The sequence below is a fragment of the Amblyomma mixtum genome, chromosome 2, assembly GCF_055824585.1.
Source record: "Amblyomma mixtum isolate Tamu chromosome 2, ASM5582458v1, whole genome shotgun sequence".
In the NCBI taxonomy this organism is placed as follows: domain Eukaryota; kingdom Metazoa; phylum Arthropoda; class Arachnida; order Ixodida; family Ixodidae; genus Amblyomma; species Amblyomma mixtum.
The window spans coordinates 126590456-126613557 of NC_143013.1; the positions used below are offsets into that span (position 1 = coordinate 126590456).

Genomic DNA, 23102 nt, shown 5'->3' on the forward strand with positions numbered 1-23102 from the left:
GAAAAAAAGGAGAAAAAAGAAAGAAAAAGCGGGAGGGGAGAATGGACGGCGAACCTGAGTCCGAACACAGCGGGCAGCTAGTAAAATGTATGGAGACAGGCAGTGCCCGAAGCACAGAACAGATTTGAGATGCACTCAAATGTTGTCCATTTAAGCGAGTAAACAAAATAGAAAGAAGCAATGAGGGGGGCGCGGGAACTTCCGCCATATGTAACTCTTTTGGCAGGATGAGTCAAGGCGGGCAGAGTGGAATTTAACTAGACACACGTGGGGTGTAGATACGCTCCGATGCGCACACCCACAGAAGCAACAACAACAAAAAAAAAGAAAGGAAAAGGAAAGGCCGGAAACGGAGGCGACTTTGGAGAAGAATTGTCGCGCGGGGCCACTGTGAATGGCGGGAGTGCTTAAAGGGCCCCTGCCCACCCCATGATCCCAAACACTCTTTACCTCACTTTGAGCGAGCCTCCTCTCCTTCCATTCCCTCCTCGAAATTTTTCTCTCCCGCTCCTCGTCGAGTAGGCTCGGCAAGGCAAAATCACCCCTTCCTTCTCCGGTGTAAGCCGGAGGCGTGGTGTCTGTGGAGTGCGTCACAGGGCGACGTCATGGCCCCGCCTTCAATAGAATTCTTTTCTTGGTTTTTGCATTTTCTCCGCACACTGAACGATCGAGAGGCGCGATCGGCTCGACCACCTAGACTTGTTAGCGAGCGCATCCTTTCATACATCTGTTTGTCATTCCCAGTTAACGAGCCACCTTTTCATTTTCTTTTAGGCCTCCCCACCGTTTCACGAGCGGAGGGGCGGAAGTCGGTTGTGTTCGAAACACACGGCGAAGCGCGGACCCAGCAACCGCCCGTTTGCTTTTCTCCATGCGTGTTTGTGTTCTGTGTGTTTGTGTCTTTTCTCCCCTCCAAAGCATATGTCATTCATTGGAGTCAAGGCGTACGCAAGATGCACGAAAGATAAGCGGTGTGTGTGCGGAGCGGTCAAGTGGGCGAGCGAGGGAAAGGCTCTGCTGCACTAGTAATTAAAACCTTGTTTTGGGGGGCTTGCATAAAAGAAAAAAATCTGAGAAGGGAGCGCGTACGCAGAGCGTCTCGTGAGGTGATCACGGCGGGGGGAGGGGGGGGGGCGAACCAACTCCCTCAGTTTTACTATTTTTTACTTTTTATGGCAAGAGTTCAAGGCTGTCGCCGCACGCTCCCTCCGCAGTTTTTTTTTTTGTTCCTTCATGCGGGTTTGTAGGCATGAGCCAGAACAGAAGGCGCTGCGGAAAGCGTTGTGCAGACGACGCGACGCCAAGGCTACGCCCAATCTTCTCCCGTTAGTCAGAACGATGCACCAATGGAGTGCCTTCAGCGAAAGTAGCCCCCCTTGACGTCAGCGGGGTTCAGAGTAGTGGGCCGGGCCCGTTTTTGTTGAAGGAAAGAACGAGCGGGCTTTGATTTGAATTTTCGCAGCTTTTCGGGGCGCGCATGGCTCTAGTATTTTGCAGAGGTTATCTTCGATGCCTCATCTATGCAGTGGGCTTGTTTTTCAAAAATATCCGGACCCTGGGCAGTGGCCCTTTAAGGTTCTTTGATTGCGCCGCTCTCGTCAACATGGTCGAACGGGGGAAGGTAAGAGCGCGGTGTGCGATGAAGACATCGGTGTCAGCGTATGGGGGAAAGGAACGGCCGACGTTTGTCAAGCCGGCACTCCAAGGCCAGTGCTGGATTTGCAAGGGGCGTATTGAAGACAAAGCGCCCAGGTTCTCATTAATGCCTTGGGCGATTGTTCCAAACTTATAAATAAAGTACGACTCGCGTTGCTCCCGTTCCCGGGTGTTGTTCAACCCGTCCTGTAAGACTGTTAATTTAAATGCTTCAAATGGGTGTTTTTTGTCATTAAAGTGTTTTGACAAGGGGAGGTTAGGTAGAGACAGGGCATGAGCGCGGTGGTTATTAAAGCGAATTCGTAGAGGGTTAACCGTCTTTCCAATGTACTGCATACTGCACACACCGCATTCTAGGAGGTAGATAACGTTGTAGGAGGCACAATTCAAGTCGCCGTTGACTTTCCATTTAAAGCCTGAGGCTGTGCTTGTTGCACAGCTTGTTGTTTGCATATGTTTGCAGACCTGGCATCTACTTTTGGCGAAGGGTCGGCAACCCAACCCCAAGTGGTTATGTGTTTTTGAGTGTGCAAGAATGTTTTGAATGTTTTCGGTCGTCTGTAGACTACGTGAGGGGGAGTAGTGAAAATTTTGGAGAGGCGCTCGCTTTGTTAGAGAATGTTGAAATGTTTTTTAAGGATTCTGTTTACCTTTGGGGGATTATTTGTGAAGGTGAGTACCAAGTTTGCCCGGTGATCACTTTCTTCACTGCGTCGACGTCCATGTAGTATTTCCTCTCGGTTGAGTTTAGATGGCCTTTGAATAGCATCGTCGACAATGGCGGGGGGATACCTTTGCTTGGTGAGGACTTCTCGCATGCGATTGGAATTCCTCACGAAATCTTGATCTTGTGAAAAGATTCTTTTAAATCGATGTGCCTGAGAGTATGGGATACTTGTTTTGGAGTAACGAGGATGACAACTTTGAAAGTGTAAGTATTGTTGACGGATCGTCGGTTTTCTATATACGCTGGTGTTAATTGAGCCTTCCTTCACTGAAACCTCGATATCTAGGAAGTTAATTGTGGTGTGGGAGTACGCGTGAGTGAACGATATGTTGGGGTGGACAAGGTTGAAATGTTCAATAAAGTGTAGGAGTTCTTGCTCTTTGTCAGTCCAAATTAAAAAAATTTCATCCAAATAGCGTTTGTATAGGATGGGCTTGATGAGAGAATCTTGGAAAAATTTAGATTCAATACTATGCATGAAGATAATGGCGTAGGTGGGGGCCATCCTTGTACCCATGGCTGTGCCATTAATTTGTAAGTAGTGTTGATCGTTGAATTCAAATTTGTTGTATTCGAGTACGATTTTCGCAAGTATTTCTAGAACACGTGGAGCAGTGGACTCCTCTTTTCTATCTTGCTTGTATGCTTCGGTCAGACATCTGATGCCATCGGAATGGGGAATGTTAGTGTAAAGTGAGATTACATCTAATGTTACCAGAAAGCCTCCTTCCGGAAGTTTAAGGCCTGCTATTTCGCGAAGGAAATGGTTTGTGTCTCGTATGTAGGATGGGTGTGTTGTTGGAATATGCCTGATTAATGTGTCAATGTAACTGGAAATTGGTTCCGTAATCGTGCCAATGCCAGATACTATAGGGCGGCCAGGATTGTCCTTTTTGTGGATTTTCGGTAGTAAGTAGAATCGACCTCGCGACGGGTGTGCTGCGGTGAGGGCATTAGATAACCTTAGGGTTATGTCCCCTTTTTGCGCAAGCTGATCCAGAGTCTCTGCTATATATTGTTGGTATTGTGGAGTTGGGTCTTTTTCAAGAAGTTGATAGAAGCAAGTGTTAGAGAGCTGTCTCAAGCCTTCCTCAATGTATGCTTTACTATCCATGACTACTATACCGCCTGCTTTATCTGCTGGCTTTATGGTCATAACCCCACCTACGCCAACATCTTCATGCATAGTACTGAATCTAAATTTTTGCAAGATTCTCTCATCAAGCCCACCCTAAACAAACGCTATCTGGATGACATTTTTTTAGTTTGGAATGACACAGAGCAAGAACTCCTACACTTTATTGAACAATTCAACCTTGTCCACCCCAACATATCGTTCACTGACGCGTACTCCCACACCACAATTAACTTCCTAGATGTGGAGATTTCGGTGAAGGAAGGCTCACTTAACACCAGCGTATATAGAAAACCGACGGGCCGTCAACAATACTTACACTTTCAAGTTGTCATCCTCGTCACTCGAAAACAAGTGTCCCATACTCTAAGGCACATCGATTTAAAATAATCTGTTCACAATATCAAGACTTCGTGAGGAATTCCAATCGCATGCGAGAAGTCCTCACCAAGCAAAGATATCCCCCCGCCATTGTCGACGATGCGATTCAAAGTTCTTGGTGGGAACAGCCGAAATAATAAAACGCAGACACAGAAAGGAACACATAGAACGTAGACGAAGCTGACTGTCAACTAAAATTTTATTGGAAAACCCGCGCTTTTTGTTTCCTTGTCAAAAAGATCTTGCTTTTATCTCCCGTGGGGTTCGTTCAAGAAGGAAATTTCTTTTCTTGATAGAGAGATTGATGGTGTACTAACGCACCGCTGTCCTGTTTCCCGTATCGCCAATGCCTCAAGGATCTCACGTGTCACTTGGTCTGCATACCTTTTCATAACTTGAACTTCATGCAACTTGGGCTCACACTTGCGCACTTTTTTGCTTTTTTTGTTTTCTTTACAATCTCTGCCATGCAGGGCTAGATTGCTGCTTGGGGCACCTGATAGCGATGATGCATGTTCCCTTATCCTATCATTAAGGCACCTTCCCGTCTGCCCTATATATTGTTTGCCACAAGCCAGAGGGATATTATAAACCACACCTTTAACACACTCGCTGAATCTTGTTCGGTGTGCGATCTGGCATTGCTGCTTCTTTTGCCTGTTGACTCGAGCACACATGCTCATTGCCTTGTTCGGTGCAGAGCAAACAACCGAACAAGATTCAGCGAGTGTGTTAAAGTTGTGGTTTATAATATCCCTCTGGCTTGTGGCAAACAATATATAGGGCAGACGGGAAGGTGCCTTAATGATAGGATAAGGGAACATGCATCATCGCTATCAGGTGCCCCAAGCAGCAATCTAGCCCTGCATTGCAGAGATTGTAAAGAAAACAAAAAAAGCAAAAAAGTGCGCAAGTGTGAGCCCAAGTTGCATGAAGTTCAAGTTATGAAAAGGTATGCAGACCAAGTGACACGTGAGATCCTTGAGGCATTGGCGATACGGGAAACAGGACCGCGGTGCGTTAGTACACCATCAATCTCTCTATCAAGAAAAGAAATTTCCTTCTTGAACGAACCCCACGGGAGATTAAAGCAAGATCTTTTTGACAAGGAAACAAAAAGCGCGGGTTTTCCAATAAAATTTTAGTTGACAGTCAGCTTCGTCTACGTTCTATGTGTTCCTTTCTGTGTCTGCGTTTTATTACTTCGGCTGTTCCCACCAAGAAGTATGAACCAACTAGCTCAGTTTTCTACTCTTTTAGCAATTCAAAGGGCATCTAAACTCAACCGAGAGGAAATACTACATGGACGTCGACGCAGTGAAGAAAGAGATCACCGGGCAAACTTGGTACTCACCTTCACAAAAAATCCCCCAACGTAAACAAAATCCTTAAAAAACATTTCAACATTCTCGAACAAAGCGAGCGCCTCGCCAAAATTTTCACTACTCCCCCTCACGTAGTCTACAGACGAGCGAAAAACATTCAAAACATTCTTGCACACTCAAAAACACATAACCACTTGGGGTTGGGTTGCCGACCCTGCGCCAAAAGTAGATGCCAGGTCTGCAAACATATGCAAATAACAAGCTGTGCAATAAGCACAGCCTCAGGCTTTAAATGGAAAATCAACGGCGACTTAAATTGTGACTCCTCCAACGTTATCTACCACCTAGAATGCGGTGTGTGCAGTATGCAGTACATTGGACCGACGGTTAACCCTCTACGAATTCGCTTTAATAACCACCGCGCTCATGCCCTGTCTCTACCTAACCTCCCCTTGGCAAAACACGTTAATGACAAAAAACACCCATTTGAAGCATTTAAATTAACAGTCTTAGAGGGTGGGTTCAACAACACCCGTGAACGGGAGCAACGCGAGCCGTACTTTATTTATAAGCTTGGAACAATCGCCCAAGGCATTAATGAGAACCTGAGCGCTTTGTCTTCAATACGCCCCTTGCAAATCCACCACTGACCTTGGAATGCCATCTTGACAAACCTCGGCCGTTCCTTTCCCCCATACGCTGACACCGATGTCTTCATCGCACACCGCGCTCTTACCTTCCCCCGTTCGACCATCTTGACGAGAGCGGCGCAATCAAAGAACCTTAAGCATTCCCGCCATTCACAGTGGCCCCACACGACAATTCTTCCCCAAAGCTGCCTCCGTTTCCGGCCTTTTTTTCTCCTTTCTTTTTTTTTGGTTGTTGCTTCTGTGGGTGTGCGCATCGGAGCGTATCTACACCCCACGTGTGTCTAGTTAAATTCCACTCTGCCCGCCTTGACTCATCCTGCCAAAGGAGTTACACATGGCGGAAATTCCCCCGCCCCCCTCTTTGCTTCTTTGTATTTTGTTTACTCGCTTAAATGGACAACATTTGAGTGCATCTCAAATCTATTCTGTGCTTCGGGCACTGTCTGTCGCCATACATTTTACTAGCTGCCCGCTGTGTTCGGACTCAGGCTCGCCGTCCATTCTCCCCTCCCGCTTTTTCTTTTTCTCCTTTTTTTTCGTTTTTTTTCGTCTTTTCTCCTCGCTACCGCATACGTGGGTGGCGGGCGCCGACTTTACTCTTCTCCCTCCCTGTTTCGTTTGTGTACTTTTGTTCTTTTTTTTCTTTTTTTCTGTCCCTTCAGCTATTCTTCCTCCTGCATCGTCTGCTTGTTTTGGCTCATGTGTTGAACACCTGTACAGATGAAGACCCTTTAAGGAGAGAAGCAAAAACAATGTAACTTCAGTCTTGAAAAAGGGCAGGCTCTGTCCGAAACCTCGACTCCCAATAAATGTTTACTTAAAAGAAGCGTTTCCATAATTCACACACACACACCCACACACACACACACACACACACACACACACACACACACACACACACACACACACATATATATATATATATATATATTCAAGCTACAAATTGAGCCCCCCCCCCGAATAAAATTTCTGGCTACGCCATTGTTGCTTATTGTCGATATCGCTCATCATAATCGCTAGAGGACTCAAGACATGATATTTATTGAAAATCCCTACAGCTTTCTTCGTATTTCTTCCAATTTACTTATTCATTGCTTTGTAGACGTCATCAAGCGGGTTATGCCAGATTTTAAAATGATGACAACCACTGATGTGTTCGTAGGAAGTTTAAGTTTAAATGAAGCGGATCCCATGATCCATTTCAATGTGAACGAGGAGACTTTGCATCGCATTTACGATTCACGTGAATTCAATTCGACATGAAACAACATTCCCTAGCTCTTTACTTGGACGCTGAAGTTGTCTCTAAGTGTAGAATTTCGTCAGAGAAGAATAGCATATTTGCCTTTATTTCTGTCGCATTCGTACATACCGCTTTATGCCACCTTTACTACCATCCTACACTCCCAACAGCAGTCCTGTTTCTCCTGCTGTTTCTCCAAGCGCGTTGCCTACGATATTCACAGGGGTTTCTCGTCGCATTCATGTGCGCTGCAGTTGTGGAGGGCCGGAATCAGCCTTCAACAATACCTATTAAGAGTGGCTGATAAGTGGTTATAATATCTCTGCTTCCTCTTCCTCGAGAGGACACGAAGATTGGCAGTTATTGATTCAACCTGGCCCTAAGCTACTTGTTCTTTTCGGTACGTTCCTCCATTACGAGGGACGAATTAAATGATATGACGACAGTTATAGCGCAATGCCCCTTCAGCACACTACAAGGCAGAACTGCCCCTCGTGACCACACAAAGCAGGAAAGGGCAGTAAAGGCGAGGAGAGTGGCTCGTTATAATACACGCACAAAAGTATCCAACAACATTTTAGTGACACTTGTGCCCCTCGTTCGCCCGAGAGGAGGAGAGAATGTCTGGAGGACTTTTGCTCGAGGGTTCGTTCCTGCGCTACAAGGGCCTCTGGGGCTCATCCGTGTCTATGGTACCTTTGCTGAGGGGACGCTCACCAGTGCCGAAGGCTGGTCGGCGTCCTCGACGACGATCCAGAAGATGCGCGCCTGGGCCAGCAGGAGTGCCTGAGACACCCTCACCAGGTCGGGGGCCTGAGTGGCCCGGCGATAGGTGGGCGTCACCACGTACAGCGTAGGGCCCCATCTTCTCATTGGTCCACCGCCGTTGTTGTCAAGGAACCCTGCTAAGCTCCACGCCGACGGGAAAGGTGCATGAAATCCTGCAAATTACAGGCTTTCTCAATGAAAGAGGAACCGTTTCCGGTATCCACCTTATTCAGTGTCAATGTGAGGTTGTGACAGTCGCGGCTTTATCGCCTTCGTGCGCTGCGGACACAGAGATTTCGCAGTTACGTCCGTCACGCGCTCGGCCCTTTAGCGCCCTCCTGTTCAAAAAGTACAAGGTGGGCGGGAGGGGGGGGGGGGGGGGAATAAGCTTTGCGTCCCACCGGAATTCCAGTAGTTATCGGAGGGCTAAGGGAAAAAGCTTCTTTTTTTTCTGGTCATTTTCGTGAGGCATGGAAAGTTCAAAAATAAACCGGGCGTGGTTTGCTCTCCCGAAACAAATATAATCCACAATTATTTCTACCAATATTCCAAGTGTAATGAACATATGGGTCAGAAAAAAGCCGAAAAAGTGCTTTTCATTCGGCATTATTGTTGAGCTCCAAAATAATTCAGAGTTAAGCTACGACATCATCCTTACTTGCCTGTTCTCAAAATAAGCTTAAATGATTGCGGCGTCCATGTATTCTCGGCCTGCGGCCTACTGCATTCTCGTATTGTGCCTTTTGCCTTCCGTCTAACAGAGTTGACCCAATAAAATGGCACCTTAACCGCGCACTCGGAGCATTAGCCTCATAGCTACTTATATAAATTCCAAACGGTGCACAACTACCCGAGCTGGAACCAAGATGATATAAGAAATGTCTCAGCGTTCTGTTCTCCACCAGTACCTGAATGCACATGGGGAAAATTTTAAAACGGAACTCGCTTACACTTAAGCCAGGACAGAATATTTTTTTCCTCTAAGAAAAAAAATTCATTTCCGGCCCTCGAAACATCACGGCCCTTCTGTTTTTCATTCGTAGAAAAATTTATAAGCACTAACTGCCAAGTATGATTATGAAGACAAAAAAAAAGAGTGGTTCACTCTGAGAACACTTTCTTGCATTTCAAAGGAAACAAAATTTGCATAAAAACGCCTTTTTGTACCTCGTCACACGTTTCAGGCTCTTTTTCCTTGCAGCAGTATTACCAGAACTGACTTGTACATGAGACAGAAGCAATAAGTTACGCTAGGGTGGAGGAGGATGGGGAACGACTAGATTAAAAGGAAGAACTGTGCGAGACTTTGCGGTTGTGGCCCTCATTCCAGGGCTCCACTGTGTTGAGCTGCCCTGTGGACCTGTTGTATGAGGGCCCGTTGGTCCTCCAGGTTATCGCTGGTCAGCAGCGCCTCCCACCGCTCAAAAAGCGCGTTTTCCATCTGTAGAGTGTTTGGTTTCGTGGGGTTGTGGGGCCAAACGAAACACTCTACTCTAGAGAAACAATCCAGCTTTCAGACGTGGCATATAGGTGGCTCACGATCGCCAATTTGTAGCTTCCAAGGTGCACGCATTGCCTGTAACTGCATGGCAAACAATTTCTCACTGTCAGTCTCCCCTGTCGCCTATGAAATCCCCGCAGATATCACCTCTGGGAACATAAATTTTGGTAGCAGTGTATAGGATAAGGCCCTACGCAGCCGCACAGAAAGTTCATCACCGCCGCCTATTGGTCAACATAAGAGAACATACCGAAATCGCAAAGCTGCCTTTTTTGTTCGCGCCTTTTCACCATATTATATTCACAATCCAGGCGTCTCCCGCCTTGCGAGTTCCTTGACAGCAACAACAATTCAAGCCTTCACAGCTTGCAAAATTCCACCTGACATTGGTCCTAAATAAGAAAGCTGCCTCACTGGTCTCTTGTATCTGAGGGAGCGCGCCTTCAAACCTGGTCTGAAACTGGGGTATAGTTACATCACAGACCTTTTTATAGAAGTATATTAATAGATTTGCTTGTCAACTTCGTTCTTATTGTTGGTGCTGTCAACTTTCGACTGTACACTTCCGATTCTCACAGGTTCTTTGAAATGTCTCCTGGAGAGGCTGCAACCAGACAGGATCCTTGAACGACTCCTTGTACTGACTGAGCAATCACCTCATGTGTGATGGGCTCATTATATATTTTTCAGTGTTGCTAAGCACTTCCACCCTTTGCCTACCATTTCTAAGAGTGCAGAAAGACGTATCCTCCACCGATACCACATGCGAGCAAGCAGCAGTCCTTGTAAAGTCCGCGTAATATTGAGTGTATGAAAGCCTGAATTCGCAAAAATATATTTTAGTTGTCAGACTATGGGCTTACCTGTGAGTTACTTGTGCGCATTACTTTGTTTTGAGTATTTTTCCGATATTTCTGAAAAATTTAGTTTCGTCCTAGGTTTTGTTCGCCATCTAAAATTTCTGCACGTTTTACATGACTACTAGCTTGTGCCACGGTTATTGATTAAACTGTAAAAGTGACTGCTCAGTAGTTTTACGATTCCCTCTGCAAAATAAAAATAGCCTGCGTGAAACCTTCCGCCAGAAACCGAACAATTCAAAAAGCAGGTGTAGGCTTTTGTGGTATGTTTCGCTCAAAGGCCCGAGGAATCATTAAAGTGATCCTGAACTATTGAATTCTGAGACTTTTTTCATGGCGTCGCTTATGACAACATTTGGTGCAGAACGTGACAAAAGAGAGCTGTTGATAAATCCTCCTTAGGCAGCACGTGAAAGCTCAGGCTATCCGACAGTCCGGAGCAATTAAGGACAGAAGGCAAATGAGGACAAGAACAAATGGCATCGCTTCTGAGAGTGCGGCGCAGTATCGAATCCCTCACCTATTTTTCTGGCTCAAAATGTTCCTTGGCCTAGTTCCTGCTTATTTTGAAAGCATGAAGAATAACCGTTCTAATTCACCATGGCACAATGCTGGGAGAGTTGACGTGGCCAAATAATGTTTTTGCGCGGAACACCTGACGAAAAGTAGACAAACAGTATCACAGCCACTTTAATAGTACGTGCCTTTTATCCAGGGTTTTGCGCTAACACGTGTTCCTTGGTTAACTTCTCAATGAACCATATAAAATCGCAGCTTCTTGCCTTCAACTGCGCTATCCTTTAGCAGCTTCACACACAGCATTTCAACCGAAACCGCGGTACACACACACACGCATCCACTTACTGCAAAGCAGCAGTGCGACGAGAAGAGCAGCTGCCACGCATGCGCAGACGGCCGCCCGAAGAGTGCACCGGAAGCGCCACCATGGCATGTCTGCGGCTGGAGGCGGCGAAGCAAACACTGTGACATGTGTGAGAACGTTGCTCACTGCCTTGAGCAATCCGAAAGTGATTGGCCACGGAGTTCTTGCGTGACCACAAGTCATGAACAAGCAAGAAAACCTCCTCTCCAAGAGTTACAAGAAGCTTCAGTGAGAGATTTACAGCTCCAAATATACTTCAACCATATGGAAGTTCCTCCCAGAATTCCCGCATCTCAACTGAAACGTTAGAATGAACGGCGCGCACGCAATAGTCGGAATACGGAGTCCATATGAAATGAAGAATATGCCCAAATCCGCATGCTTTCAACATAATTTCAGCATGTTTTCTATCTTCTCCGTACATTTTCTTATAACCTGCATATAATGTGCATGACGTCGTTATCCAGGGGTGATCCAGTTCCACCTGGAAGACGTGGTTGAAAAAAAAAAAGTCATGGTTACATTTAAAATAGTGTATTATTTATGCTTTTGAACAAAAGGATCCACTTTAGGCATATTGACTTTTCACAAGCTTTTGACTACATTTACCATGCACGGCTTTTGTTTAAACTTGAAGAGATACGGCCTCCGGGGCACAATACTCTCACTCCAAGCACCCTACCTCAAATACCGCTTAGTATGGCAGCATAAACACCCATGTCATCAGTCAGACAGATTACAGCGGGCGTTCCCCAAGGCAGCATCCTCGGACCCCTTCTTCTTAACCTTTTATGTTAATGACATTCTTACCACGTGTGGGAGTGCTAAATATCTTAAGTATGCAGGTGACATACCTCTGCTGTTTTCGCTAAGAACGGTCTGGACGTAACTAACAATTCAAGTATGTCTTTAAGCGACTTGAAAAAAACTGGTCACTTACGAGCCATCTTAAAATTGATGAGAGTAAAACAAGTGGGTTTTTTCGTCGCAACAATAAAGTTCTTACCTTTGTACATGATCTGCATTTCAGCTCAGAATTAATTGATGCTGCATGAAGTATTCGTGTGTTAGGTGCCCATTTCACGAGTCACTTGAGCTGGGATCACCATGTAACCTCAGTACTAACAAAGCTTTCTCGTATCACTGACATTATAAATCGACATAAATATCTATTTCCATGTAATGTAAAACCTGTGTTGCGTCAATCTATATTCCTGTCACGCCTGAATTACAGCCAGCTTGTTTGGGGAACTTCCACAGCATTTAATAAACGCAAGGTTTGTCTGCTTCAGAAAAAAGTTTAACGTGCAATATGTCACCAGAGTTTTCTCGCCCACATCTGAGCTTTTCGATCGGTATAGTATAGTCAAAATAACTGACCTTTACCACTTAAGACTGCTTGACACATACAGAACTGGCCTAGATAAAAATACCAGCCACCTGCGCCACTTAGCAGACCTGCATACTAACTAACACACGCCAGTTTCACAGCAGACACCCGGAACACTGGTATGTTGAAACATGTCGTACTGCATATGGCCCACAAAGCTTTAAGAGCATATGGTCACGTACTTTGAACACACGCACCAACGACAATGCTGATATTTCGCGAAAAGCGCATTTTAAACTTATCGCACTCCTTTAATTACATTGAAACCTCTCCATCACTAATTTTTTTTTCGTTTGTTTTGCGCGCATGTATGCCTTCTTTTTTTTAGCGCACTAGCACTTATAGTGGACATTCCCTGCTTTTAGCCGTTGTTTTTTTTAAATGCTTGTCTGGTTCTCTGTTTGTGTGTTTGTTCGAAGCCAGTTTTGTGGCAGGTTGGCCCCCATTCAGTGGGCAGGTGAGCGCCTGCCCACCTTGTAAGGGGGCAGCCTAATTAATCATGAGACGCTGTTCAGGAAGAGCAACCCGGGGTCGTAACCGAACCCAAGCAACCCAAGTCCCACCGGTGGCAGCACCTGCCATAGAAGGGCAGCGGCTCCCACGTGCCTTCCAAAAAACGTCTGTGTGCTTGATAAGTGTTTCTATATATACCCCTTCTGTTCTTCAATAAAAACTAGTTGATAGTCAGCGCTTGTTTGTGTTACTCTTTCGTCATTCGTTTTTCCCGTTCTTGTTGCGCTGTGAACAATATTGCGACGCGCCTAACGCGCCGCGCGGCCTCCGCGCTGAGTCGAAGACGACGACGAAGCGGCGGTGGGCTCTCGTGGCGCGCTGTTCTGTTCTGTGTGGTGGAAGCTGGCTCGATAATTAAAAAGAAGGCTCCCGGTCTTGGGTTCTTCCCGACGTCTACCTTCACGGCTCCTCTGGTCGTGACAATATCATGAATACTTACCAACTCGCCCAAATTACTGCCTGAAAACCGAACTGTTAGCGCACCTAATTCGCGTTTGGGCTAACTACGCTAATCGACCCTCATTTTGTTTTTGTTTTTTGGCTGCTTTATCGGTTGCTGCCCCACATTGTAGGGGTGACTGATTTGTTTCTATCTTTGCATACGTACTTCTTTTCCTACATTGCTATCTCCTGCCACGCGCTGCAGAGGTCGATGAACTCATCAAGCTGCTCTCGCAGCTATTTTCCTCGGCCCTCTCCTAGTGACACCGGGAAAATAAACTCAAATCAATAGCCCCACGAATTCCCATTCTCCTTACCGTATCAGATGAAAGCAGTAGTTCCTGGTTTCTAGATTCCGAGACGCAGGAAAAGTCTACGCCGATGCAAAATCCCTATCAAGCTGTCCTTGTGAAATTCTTTTAAGGAACAGCGCAAGCAAGAATACAGCGCTAGTGTCGTCGAGTTATTTTTTATATCAGGGTCCTTTTCTGCGCTGTTCCGCAAAATATGAATTGCCAGCAAGCCCTGTCTTCTGTCTGAGCGTTGTGATATGCTATGGACTAGGTTACGACCTTTAGGCTCGGCATAGAATGATTTTTCAAGTAATTCAGCTACGTTTCTCGTGCTTCTTCCTTAATGCAGTTGTAGGTAATGCAATTCCACAGCTATTTCCAAGCTGGTGCCGTATGGAGTGTACTCAGAGCAGTGGTCGTAAATAATACCGCCTGAGGAAAATATTACTGTTTCCGTCAGTGTTATTAGCGTTCGCGCAAAGTTGGCCTAACTCTCAACTATTAAAGAATTCAGAAAGTAATGATCGTACGCATTATTTGAAACACACCTGTCATATGATTGAATGTGCGAGATATCGAAAGACTTATATAAGATATGTATTTATTAGAGACAGAAATGGTAATGGCGTTACGCAAGACGTACACAAGAAAGACTGACACAGGACATGCGCTAAATTCTGTCTCAAATAATGCACCATCTAGCCCAAATTGACGTTCTGCTAAATGTATTTATTGGTTTATTAATTTGGAGGTTTGCGCAACTAAACGTTGTTTGAAGTAACTGATGATCAAATGGAGAAAACTTCTGAAGCTCAGGCATCAAGAGGTTTACATCCCATCCAACTGACCTGAACGTGAAAGTGGGGCGTATGGTTCACGTCAGGTCACACTGTCATGCTGATGTGAGGTCGGTAATCCCTCGAAATAACGTTAGTGAAGTCAACGATTTCAACCACAGCATCATTGTGTTGCAGGCGGTTTTCCTACATGCGAATAGTAAAACATTGAAGACAAACCTCCCCTTTGTGCAAGCGCATATTGGCTCGCTATCCTGTCTTCTTCGCAGAAGTTTAATATAAAGGCCTTTGAAAGCTCTATTTCCTTGCTGTGTTGACAAGTCTTGAACTCTGGCCATTTCAATAAAGTATGGGACCTAAACCTGATGCTCTGCCACAACGAATGCACAGCTGCAAAGCACAAAAGAAGCTCTCATCATGAATGGTTCATACCTGATGATTCTAGAATGCCTGCATTCAAGACGCGGCATCATTGGCGGGAACTCCCAGCCACTACGCTACAACGAGGGGTGCTCCGACCAACGACAGCGTATGTCGGAATATCGTCCTCTGTAAGCTTCACTAGTGAACGTCAAGGACTTCTTTCCTTGCATTGCATTGATCCTGCTTTCAAGTCTGCGGAAGAATGAATCGACTAAAGTGAAAGCGGACGTTGCTGCCGAGCCGGGGCCACGAAAATCAAAAAACACTTCGCCGCCCTTTTTTCTCCGCCTAAGATTCTCAATAGACTGTTTGAGACATTAAGCAATATTTTGATTAAGAAGGCAGTTTTATGAAATGTACACTAAACATTAAACGTATAGGTTATGATGACCAATCTGAAGACAATCTAGAAGCACCTGAAAGGTGTAAAGCGTCCATCTGCTCAAAATCGTCTCCGCAGAGCAGCACGGGACCTGCGGAATTCGAACACGACAGTAGTCTTTAAATCCCCGGGACTCCTCAGGGCAAGAGTAAAACACTCAGGCTAGAAAACAACGTGTTTGATGGAAACATTAGCGGTTGGCTTTCCTCAGGATGAAGCATCAGCAAACACTAAAGAAGCTGTGCGAAAAGCTGCCAGATACAAAAAAGAACCACCACACGGGCAAAAAAGACAGTATCCGCGATTTTTTTTTCGTTCCGATGAGAACGTCTTGGTCACGGATGACCTTCTAACAGAGTGGCATGTGGAAAAGAACTTGCCTTGTGTAACCATATTCTTCTTTCGCTTTGAGCGAGGATCATTAACTCAGCTAACAATGTACACGCACTGCGGTGTATTTAAGATGAAGCAGCGACGGACGTAAGCAGCTTTGAAGTCTAATGCGTGAAGCAACATGAACACATTTCACTGCGCACGGTGGCTGTTGAGAATTCTTTGCTCCAAGAAGCGATAGTTTGTTGCTGATAATCGAAAACCAAGGTATCCGAGACCGCAGTTAAGGAACATTCTAACAGAAAGAGTTTCTAAAAGAAACGCTGGATTCTGAGAAGAGCACACAAGAAATTACCGATAACGTATCGGACCGAATGAGGTTAAAGCAAAGTTATTAAAGCCATCACAATGCCAATACTCACCATCAAAAGCTTTTGTTGTTATCGCGTCAGGAACAATTTGAGGAGCCCGTTTTTTTGTGCCTTTCTGTAGAATATAATTCTGAGAAATATGGCAGCGTACTATCACAAGAAGAGGGGAAAGAGAGGTGTCTAAAAGTAGCAGCCCGTACTTTCAGCGCTGCCTGAAAATGTCACCGAAGACTGTTGCAGTTATAAACTATTGTGCTGTCAACCTTTCCACCGAATACAGTTCGGTTTCCTGTGTCGCGTTGAGATGAATGCAACTGTGAAGGTCTCAACCATCAGAGCACACAGCAGTTCAAGAATCAGGCGTGAATCCACAAGCTTCAGCGCTACTTCCTCGCAAAGAGCTAAGGTCAAGCGCAGCCTTACGCGTAGTCTCATGAATGGTAGCAGTGAGCGCGCTTTGTCGCGAAGACCTTCTCTGCAGATCTCCGTTCCAAGATTTTAAAAAAGAAAAACTGATGTTGTCATCCTTCGCCTACCGTTCTCGACTGAGAAAATGTTACGACCAATAAGACACTCGGAAGAAAATAATTTAATCCCTAGAAGACCCAGAAAGTGCGCTCAACCACCTTGTATGTTTCTTCCGCCGTTCTAATATCAAAACAGGCATTCGGGCCTTTCGGCTTACAGATAATGCCGATGAAAAGAAAGTCAGAAAGAGTTTCCATGTGTTCGTATACGAGCAGACTACCGCTAGTAAGTTGCCACGAGCAAAGCCGGACAGATGCTAAGGCGTTAACAGCAGTTGAAAGGCTGAGCAGTTGGCACTGCAGGAAAAACGCAAGCAATGTCAGCGGCACTTTAATTATAACAGTAATGAATGCCCTCTTGCAGGGTGGCAACTATGACACAAGTTTGTCTCAACAACTCCGGATGTTTGAAGATGTATACACAAGAGTGCACTGAACGACGAAGAGAAACGGGTACTTTGGAAAGCACGCAGTCTTTTGATATTTCCAAACGACCGAGAGAAAAGGACAAAATGGGTCTCTGAAAGGAGACGCGATTGAGCTCCCTTCCAAATAGCCACAAGCGCGTGTGCGCCTTGCGAAGTACAACCAATTGCTAGGCTAGTTGGTGCATACTGTAAAAAGGAAAAGTTCCACAGCGCTAAAAAACACCAGCACACAGAAGGCAGGAGCGCACATGCTGTCCTCGTCTTCGGTGTGCTCCTATTTTTTAGCGCTGTGGAGCTTTTCGCCTTGCGAAGTTGACCTGACGACTTCTCTGGCACATAGGATCACTAACTTTACCTGGTGCTGCGATGAGGGAATGTGCAAAGTGCAATTTCACAGGAAGCGTGTCGGTGGCCGAAGCTGCAGCACACATCTACAATTTAGCCCACAAAGCCTCAAAAACAGCAAACAATAAAGGACAACGGAGTGCCAAATCTTCGGTGCCTCTTTCAGGATGTCCAGCAGACTCCCTCTCAACATTTTCCTGCACCCAGGATTAAGCTTTATTCCATAGGCACATGGCCCAGCCCGTAAGTTTATGCTATGCCTGATCGCTGTAACCACCAAGCATCGGCAAAACGTTAGACATTTATTGCAATTTCACACTGCGAGGTAGACCGAGACAGATTCTCATGTCTCTGGCAGCAATCGTCGACGTTTGGGAAAAGCTTGCCTAGAAAAGTGACTCGGAAAATCAACAGACGTTCCGCAGAGGTTGCTCAGTGGTTTGAGCATCCGCGTCGCGTGCGGGAGGTGCGTTGTTCGATTCCCTCTGCCGCCTGGGAAGCACCGGTAACGCAGAGGGTAGAAGATTTCACACGCTCGTCTTCTCCGGAGTGAAATGCTTGGAAATGGATCTGTGACCCCACCTTGAGGGACGAAAATACCTTGTGCCATGGCGCTCTTTGGGCAAAACTACCCTTGCTGCGATGATATCTATAATCATAGTCATCACCAATCAACACGCGCACCCGTAGGCTAAGAGCAAACGCATTCCTCTTAACCGGTATGCATCACCATCATTTCAAAGTTTCCCGCAGTGAACGCCACTTATAGGGAAGATAGTTTGGTTTGGTTTATGGCGTTTAACGTCCGAAAGCGACTCAGGCTACGAGAGACGCCGTAGGGAAGGACTCCGAAATTTTCGACCACCTGGGGTACTTTAGCTTGCACTGACATCGCACTGTACACGGGCCTCTGAAATTTCGCCTCGATAGAAATTCAACCACCGCGGCCGGAATCGAACCCGCGTCTTTCGGGCCAGCAGCCGAGCACCATAACCACTGAGCCACCGCGGCGGGTCTTATAGGGAAGATGCAGCATTAGTTTTACATTGACCACGTTGTGAGATAGGTTGAGACACCAGGGGTGGCACTAGCGATACGCAACAGTGCCGCTAACGCCACAAACGGACGAGGGGCTCACCTCTAGAAGTGGAAAACAAATGAGGCAGCAGCTTTCAATACACTCACTGCTGTTAGCGAAAACATTAAGCCCAACTCACAGTCCCCTATTCCTGCGTCGGTGGCAATCTTGGGAATAATCTTGCACCCTCCACTCGACTTGTTTGGCTTTGACACATCTGAAATATTGCGACTAGTACCGTTCAGAGTACAAATAAAAAAGCATACTGAAAGCGGAATCCTAACAATGCCTCTGCGCAGCTGGAAATACTTCCACAATGTGGAATGTGAACCAAACCTGCGATGAAAGATTGCCCGACAGACTAGAATGACAATGGGAAACACGGTGTGAATGTCTTCATCGCCTTAACTCCGCGCAAATTCCATGTTTTACACTTTGAACGCAAGATCTAGGCGAGACAATAGGTCATCGCCTTTGAGAAGACATGCACACCACCATGTGGAACTCGTATCTAGAGAGAGAGAGAGAGAGACTCTTTAATGAAGAGCAGAGAATTTAGCCGGCGTTTAAAAATCGCTGGCATACTACTCTACGTAGGGAGGGGAATTTGGGAGATAAAGACAGAAGGAGAGCAGAGTGGAAGAGGTAAAAAAAACGAAGATAAAATGCGGCCATGAAATGGGTACTAAGGATGCAATGGCGAGTATTGATGTAACCTATAGAGTGATGGAGTGCATAGTCCGTCAAATGGGCTGACGAAGTTCACTGCATGAAGAATGCATGAAGGTGACGTGCAAGTGAATTTAAAGCTTATCGAGATGTCCAATGTCTTTTAAATATGTGAATAGAAAAGTCATTGCAAGTCTCTGTTGCCAAAGGCAGGCTAAGGGACCTAAAACTTTGTCCATTGTAAGGGGCACTGAGCAGAGCTTCTGCATGCAATGTTCATAGTACGCACGCTCGTTAGCATATGCAGGGCACTCAAGCAAGATATGCTCCACAGTTTCTATCGCGGCACAGTTGTCACAGTGCGGACTGTCCATTTGTCTAAAACGGTATCGTAAGCCGTTTGTATATGCAGCATTAAGACGAAGTCGATGATAAAGTGTTTCCAGATGTCGAGGAATTCTGGGTGAGAGTCTTGATCTAAGATGTGGGTCGATTGAGTGAAGAAATTGGTACTGATATGTCGGCAAACTCCAAAGCCGATACATTTCTTCGGAAGCAAAACTTTTGGCCACCTGGGACGCATCAGATTTCGTAAAAAAAGTTCTAATGTATCTCCGATGTTCATGGCCCTTACGGGCCGCTTCATCTGCTTTTTCATTAGCCTGAATGCCACAGTGAGCAGGTACCCACTGAAATGTTATGCAGTGGCCTGCGGCAATAGCTAAATGATGTAGATATCCGATGTCCAGAAAAACTGGCTGGTGATTCGTTTTCTTCAGCAGGTTGGCCAGGATCTGGAGAGATGCTGAGAAGACCGGTGCATCAATAGACCACGCCTGTATTTCATCTCGCGCAAATATTATTAATTCGATAGCATTAGAAGCCGTGTGGAGCCAAAATGTGTCGTAGGTCTTAAAATTCGCCCATTGGCTGGAGGGAAGTGACCAAACGAGATCGGAGCGTTTCCATTGGCTGGAGAGAAGCGACGTAACCATACTAGTGCATTGTCACTGGCTGGTGAAAAGTGACATCACCAGGCGAGAAGTGACGTCACCGGGAGGGAAGAACGTCACTTCCGTCAGGTGTACAAGTTAAACATTTCTCTGTTCTTCTTCGCGTGTTTTTATAATCCCCTCCTCATTTCGCCACCAGCTGTACCCGTGACGACGCTATCGCTTCCAGGGCTACACTTTCCTGTAGTCGTTAGCAGCAGCCTCACTGATGCACGCGGTCAAAAGGGAGATTTCCACTGCGTATGAGGCACCCTTTGCCGAATAATTGGTTGCCCTCCAATTGATTGGTTCGCAGCCAGCGACCAAAAAAATAGAAAAGGTTCGTTGAAAATAGAATTTCCAACTCCAGACAGAAAAATAGCTCAGAAACACGGGACTAGGAAGAACACGACGGCACAACTCGCCGTAATACAGAATTTTCATCATTCAGGTTTTAAAGCTGCATTTAAAATACTGCCAAGTGAACGCAGTTCCGGAATATATATATATTACCACAGGCATTTCGAGACATGTGCTTGAATAAAATGTGATTTGGTGGAAGGACCCTCAAAGTAGTCTGGTAGTGAGCTATTCTAGAGAAAGAATGCAAACGAAGGCGTGTTCTCAATATTTCCAGGCATACCTTTGTGCACCAACGTGAATCAGCGTGAAGGAAGGCGATCATACGAACCACAGAGCAAATGGACCAACTGCCAAACAGAAGGTAAGAGCCAACTGCATGGCGATTACCCACGGCTTGGCATATCGAAATAGAAAGCCAACTTTTGCCTGTCTCACTGGTAAGCACGGTCGCAAATAGCACCTCTTCAGAACCGAAGCATAGAGGGATAGTTGTGCGCGTGAATGTGTGTTCACGGATGTACATATCAGAATGCGTGTGCGTGCTCGTGTTCACTGGTGCGTGTCTGCGTGCGTGCGCGCCTGAGTGCAAGGGCGGTTTTGGTTTTCATTAAGGGCATGCAAAAACAACCGAAATAACCACATCAAATATCTGCTTTGCCCTGCGCATCCGCATCTCAGGGCTAAGCGCAGTCACTGTCAGACAATCAAATCGCATGTTTTACTTCCTTGCTGCCATATTCAAGTTGTGCTATAGATATATTTAAGCACTGTGTACCATTTTCCGGCCTCTGCTCGTGACTCCAGTCGTCTGAAATTAAGAGTACAACATGGGCTATCTGCGTGATGGATATCCTCTCTTTTTCTTGAGCTCGTCTAACAACCACTGCAAGAAGACGCAAACTCCTGCAATTTACAATAAATAACAACTTCAAACCTTTCGTTAACTTACCTTAAAAATTCGCACCGCCGCTGTGGTCGCCTTGAAGATGTGTCTCCGTCCACCAACAAGTCGTGTTTACAGCGGTTTCCCCCACCAGAAAGTGGCTTTCTCGCCCTGTCAGCGATAGCAAGGCCAGTTCTTCCACACGTGCATTTACAGCTGGGCAATTCCACAATTCGCTTGACGCATCCAGCACCGCACGTCAGCGTCTTCGGATACTACGACGGCGATGTTACCTGAAATCCGCTGCCTTAGCAGTCCACGATGTATACGATACCATGGACTTCTCAATCCGCAGTGCCGCAGACGAGACTTGCGCGCGGCCAGTGTATGCGCATACTGCGGATAAAACTTTGGAAGAGAATGTGCTCGCTCCACAATAACTGCGCACCTGCCAGAACACGATAGCATCGGACGCTCACTCGGGCAGAAGTTCAAGGCGAAATATCCACACAAGCAAAGCAGCGATGGGCCGCTGAAAATCACGGGAACGGTGCAGTCAACGAGGACGAACCTCACCACCTACCTACAATGCAACCATAATATGTCGTCTGCAGCCCAGTCAAGGGCATTCAGGACGCGCTCATCTATTGTGGTCGGTGATTCTGAGTTGGATGCAGACCAGCGAAAAGCAAAGGGGAACTGAGCTTGCACAAACTTGCGCCCATTCCTTTCGGAGCAAAATCATGTCCATTCGCATCACGGTTCCTTGGCGTGAACAGAAGCTGCAAGCATGAGAGGTTGTGTGGGCTGAAGCCTTCAGCAAGCGCCCTCCGTCAGCACGCTGTGTTCTATTTCAGCGTAAGCAGTAGCGGAATGCAGCGGCGTGTATCAGTGTCACTCGTAATTGCCAAGAGGCGGCGCGCTTCCTGTGCGTTTCCCGTTGTTGCGATATCCCCACTTCCGCTCCGTTACGGAGCGAATGCGCAGCAAAAAGCAGCCTCTGCTCACTTTTCCAAGCTGGTGGTGGCGGGCACAAATAGATAGCCGCATGGTGTTCATTCAAGGCGACACAACCCTCTTATTACCCTCTTATTCAAAAGCCTGTGACCGTGTCTGCCATGAAAATTTGCTTCTTAAACTCAAATATATTCTAGGGGATGGGCCAGTTGTGCAATGAATCCGCTGCTACTTATCTGACCGCCGCCAGTTTGTTCAGTTCGGCGCCCATACTTCCCGAACAATGCCAGTCCTCTCGGGTGTACCACAGGGCTCCGTTTTAGCGCCTATCCTGTTCCTCTTGTTTGTAAACGACATAGCTAGTCAGGTGGATTCCAAGATAAGACTATTCGCAGATGACTGCGTCCTGTATAGAGAAGTTCTGAACCGGCAAGACCAAATTGCTCTCAACAAGGATTTTGGTTTGATAGCCCAATGGTGCACGGACTGGCAAATGGCCATAAACCTTAGCAAAACAGTGTCAATGTCTATAACAAAAAAGAAATCTAAGCTTTGTTTTTCGTACGGATGTAACAGTACGATCCTCAAAACAGTCACTGAGTATAAGTACTTGGGCGTCGTGGTCTCATCAGATATGGTTTGGTCAGCTCATGTAGACTGTAGACTATGTGGCAAACAAAGCGATGCGGAAGTTAATGTATCTAAAACGGGCCCTGCGGTACTCTACGAGGGAAGCCAAACTTTTGGCTTATGTGATGTGTATTCGCCCGATCTTGGAATATGCGAAC

At 46.2% G+C, this 23102-nt stretch overlaps 1 protein-coding gene across 3 annotated transcripts in view; it reads right to left on the bottom strand.

The window, feature by feature from the left end:
* LOC149360801 (galactosylgalactosylxylosylprotein 3-beta-glucuronosyltransferase S-like) overlaps positions 1 to 22200 on the bottom strand; it is a 37732-nt gene extending 15532 nt beyond the window's left edge. Inside the window, exons 1-3 of one of the 3 annotated variants that reach the window (XM_089572518.1) lie at positions 21424 to 22200; positions 11111 to 11206; positions 7835 to 8058 (exon numbers count right to left, since the gene is read on the bottom strand). In XM_089572518.1, the coding sequence (XP_089428644.1) occupies positions 7835 to 8058; positions 11111 to 11198 (312 nt within the window). In that variant the 5' untranslated portion in view covers positions 11199 to 11206; positions 21424 to 22200. Of the gene's footprint in view, positions 1 to 7834; positions 8059 to 11110; positions 11228 to 21423 lie in introns of all 3 variants that reach the window. The other 2 variants (XM_089572519.1, XM_089572520.1) reach the window with 2 other exon arrangements.
* Positions 22201 to 23102: the final 902 nt, after the last annotated feature.